At 41.5% G+C, this 3,206-nt stretch overlaps 1 protein-coding gene across 1 annotated transcript; it reads left to right on the top strand.

The window, feature by feature from the left end:
- Nucleotides 1–227: 227 nt before the first annotated feature.
- On the top strand, nucleotides 228–2,538 carry LOC311113833 (E3 ubiquitin/ISG15 ligase TRIM25-like; the record flags this gene model as incomplete). The annotated part of the gene is made up of 2 exons (XM_084189128.1): nucleotides 228–810; nucleotides 2,527–2,538. Exons 1-2 carry the CDS (start codon nucleotides 238–240, stop codon nucleotides 2,536–2,538), a joined length of 585 nt encoding a protein of 194 aa, XP_084045254.1. The 5' UTR covers nucleotides 228–237.
- Between the last annotated feature and the right edge of the window lie 668 nt (nucleotides 2,539–3,206).

The raw sequence follows: 3,206 nt of genomic DNA, 5'->3' as shown, positions 1-3,206 counted from the left end.
CGTATTTCAAATAGATGTAAGAGAAATACTGAACATCTCTGGCTACTACCCAACACTCTGTCACACTTCCTTATCAAAGAAACCACACCCCCTCTACATACAGAGTACACAGTCAAGTAGGAAGCCCTTCCCTGTCCTCTGGTGTAGAGTTCCATGAAACAGAAAGTCATCTTTGACACTGAACAGAAAGTTATCTTTGACACTGCCATTGCTTAACCTATGGGAGAGAGCACCAAAATGGCAGAGAATCAGGAACTGTTCTGTTGCTCCATCTGTCTGGATCTACTGAAGGATCCGGTGACTACTGCCTGTGGACACAGCTACTGTATTAAAGAAAGCTGGGATCAGGATGATCTGAATGGTGTCTACAGCTGTCCACAGTGCAGACAGACCTTTAACCCAAGGCCTGTTCTGAACAGGAGCACTGTGTTGGCTGAAGTGGTGGAGAAACTGAAGAAGACAGGACTCCAGGCTGCTCCCCCTCCTGCTCTGTGCTATGCTGGACCTGGAGATGTGGCGTGTGATGTCTGCACTGGGACCAGAAAGCAGAAAGCCCTCATGTCCTGTCTGGTGTGTCTGGCCTCTTACTGTGAGACTCACCTCCAACCTCACTATGAATCTCCTGCTTTCAAGAAGCACAAGCTGGTCAAAGCCACCGCACAACTACAGGAGAAGATCTGCTCTCATCATGACAAACTGCTGGAGGTTTACTGTCGTACCGATCATCAGTGTATCTGTTATCTGTGTACAATGGATGAACATAAAGGCCATGATACAGTGTCAGCTGCAGCAGAGAGGACTGAGAAACAGGTAAGACCAGAACTACTTGTTGGTGACTGTCTGATAAACAAATCATTATAGATACAGTAGGAACTAAGGCTGTTTGAATATGAGATCATTCAAATGAAATCGATCCACTACGATCTACTACTTGTTCGAGAAGGCAGAGTGGCTCTGTGCTGGTTGATGAATTTGACAATGAATGTACTAGAAAAATACATTTTTGTCGACCAGAGGTGACTGAATTAATGTTCGCGCTTATTGATAATCGTTATAGTAATGAGGTATAATTTTAAAACATGAGCATAAAAACAGGTAATAATAAACATGAATCATCATTATATTACTTCACAGTAATGTTTTTTCAGTCCTTCCTCTTGCGTTAGCAGTGTGGAAAGGGACAGTAAAAAGCTCAGGCAGGAGTTTTCCTGTGAGGGGAGTGGTGGTGTATCAAGGGAGAGAACTAAACTAATCTTCTGAAATGTCATTCGTGGTTTTATGCTGCCATCTAGTGGAATTATTTAGCAACTGCAGTAGTACTGAATAAAGTGTATGTCCTTACTAAGTGTATCCTTACTAAAGTAGTAATTACTCAAAATTGCTAAATATAAAATGTTCTAGTTCATTTGATCACTTACAACCATAAAATAACAAGTCATAGCATAACAAACAATGAAACTGACATAAACCAAAAACACCATACATTTAGTTAATTATATAAAAAATAATATATATATATATATATTTAGATGGGTGACATTATCTGCCAAAGTAACACCCCCTTAACATATAAACAGACACTGGACACACACTGAAAATGAGCTTTTTTTATATAAATCTGGTAGCTCTCAAAAGAGCCTTTGCTTTGCTGAGCAGTTAGTTTTCAGGAGTGTGCTGCCTGCCTGCCTTCAGAGGAGTTTGTCTGTGAATAATGTAAAGTTAATAAGTTATTGCCACGCTTTCACAGAGGCCTAGTTTACATTTACATGTGAGTCATTTAGCAGACGCTCTTATCCAGAACGATTAGGGTTAAGTGCCTAAATCTGTCGATGTACAAGGGTACAGATTTCTCACCTAGTCGGCTCGGGGATTCGAACCAGCCACCTTAATTCGCTAGATTAACAGCGTCTGCTAAATGACTCACATGTAAATGTAAACTAAATATAAACAATCCACAAAAAGGCAAATGGTCGTAGATAAATGGTCAGCTGGTTAAATAAAAGACTGCTCTTAGAACTTTCAGACTGCCATTGTTTTGGGAAATAGGGACATGTCTGTCTATTTCACCAATTCTGTCAAATATATGTATTAATTTTAATGGTTTGAAGTTCTACATCATTTTAATCAAGATAACCTATTATTTCTAATGATGTAAGTTTGGGCAGCGTATTGCTGGTGGTTAAAACGTCCCAAAAACAACATGTACTCCAGGAACTCTGAGGTCGTCCCATTGTTTCCTTTCGGGGAATTATAGGTATGTCTCTTTATTTCACAAAATAACTCACAATGGTATATTTCAAGTCAGACTCCATTTTAATCAGGATAATCTCATCTTTCTAATGACATCAGGTTGGGCAGTGTACTCTGCTGTCATCGATTGCTAGACCAGAAATAGTCAGAAGTTTTAAAAAAAATCCTACTTCCTGGTAATGCAGACATAAGCACACTTGGCACCATCGAGGTGTGGATGTTTACTTTCTATACCAGTTGTTTTTTTTACTTATTTTTTTTCTGTTTCGTCCTTAGAACAGATTGTAGTGGTGAAATAAAAATGTAGACATTTTTTGGGGCCATTTAGGGAAAATTGAATTCTAAGGATCATTACAGTCAGAAGAGGCTCAGTGATGGTTCGTTTCAATTCATTTGCTTTGGCCTCAGGATAGTGTTTCAGCTCAGCCAATGTTCTTTGGCCGTTTTACAGCCTTCAGTGAATTTTGACTTGTTCTGTTGTCCAGCCTACTAGGACTCAGGGGGCAGAGGCTGGGAGGAGAGTAGAGCAGGGTCAAGTGGTGGTGGTACCAGGAGGGAGGAGAGTAGAGCAGGGTCAAGTGGTGGTGGTACCAGGAAGGAGGAGAGTAGAGCTGGGTCAAGTGGTGGTGGTACCATACATTTACATTTACATTTTAGTCATTTAGCAGACGCTCTTATCCAGAGCGACTTACAGGAGCAATTAGGGTTAAGTGCCTTGCTCAAGGGCACATTTACGTCATTTAGCAGACGCTCTTATCCAGAGCGACTCACCAATTGGTGCGTTCACCCTATAGCCAGTGGGATAACCACTTTACAATTTGGGGGGGGGGGGGGGGGGGGGGGGGTAGAAGGATTACTTTATCCTATCCCAGGTATTCCTTAAAGAGGTGGGGTTTCAAATGCCTCCGGAAGGTGGTGAGTGACTCCGCTGTCCTGGCGTCGTGAGGGAGCTTGTT

The sequence above is a fragment of the Coregonus lavaretus genome (genome assembly GCF_964263955.1).
Source record: "Coregonus lavaretus genome assembly, contig: HAP1_SCAFFOLD_502, whole genome shotgun sequence".
In the NCBI taxonomy this organism is placed as follows: domain Eukaryota; kingdom Metazoa; phylum Chordata; class Actinopteri; order Salmoniformes; family Salmonidae; genus Coregonus; species Coregonus lavaretus.
This window is presented reverse-complemented; position numbering and strand designations above follow the sequence as displayed.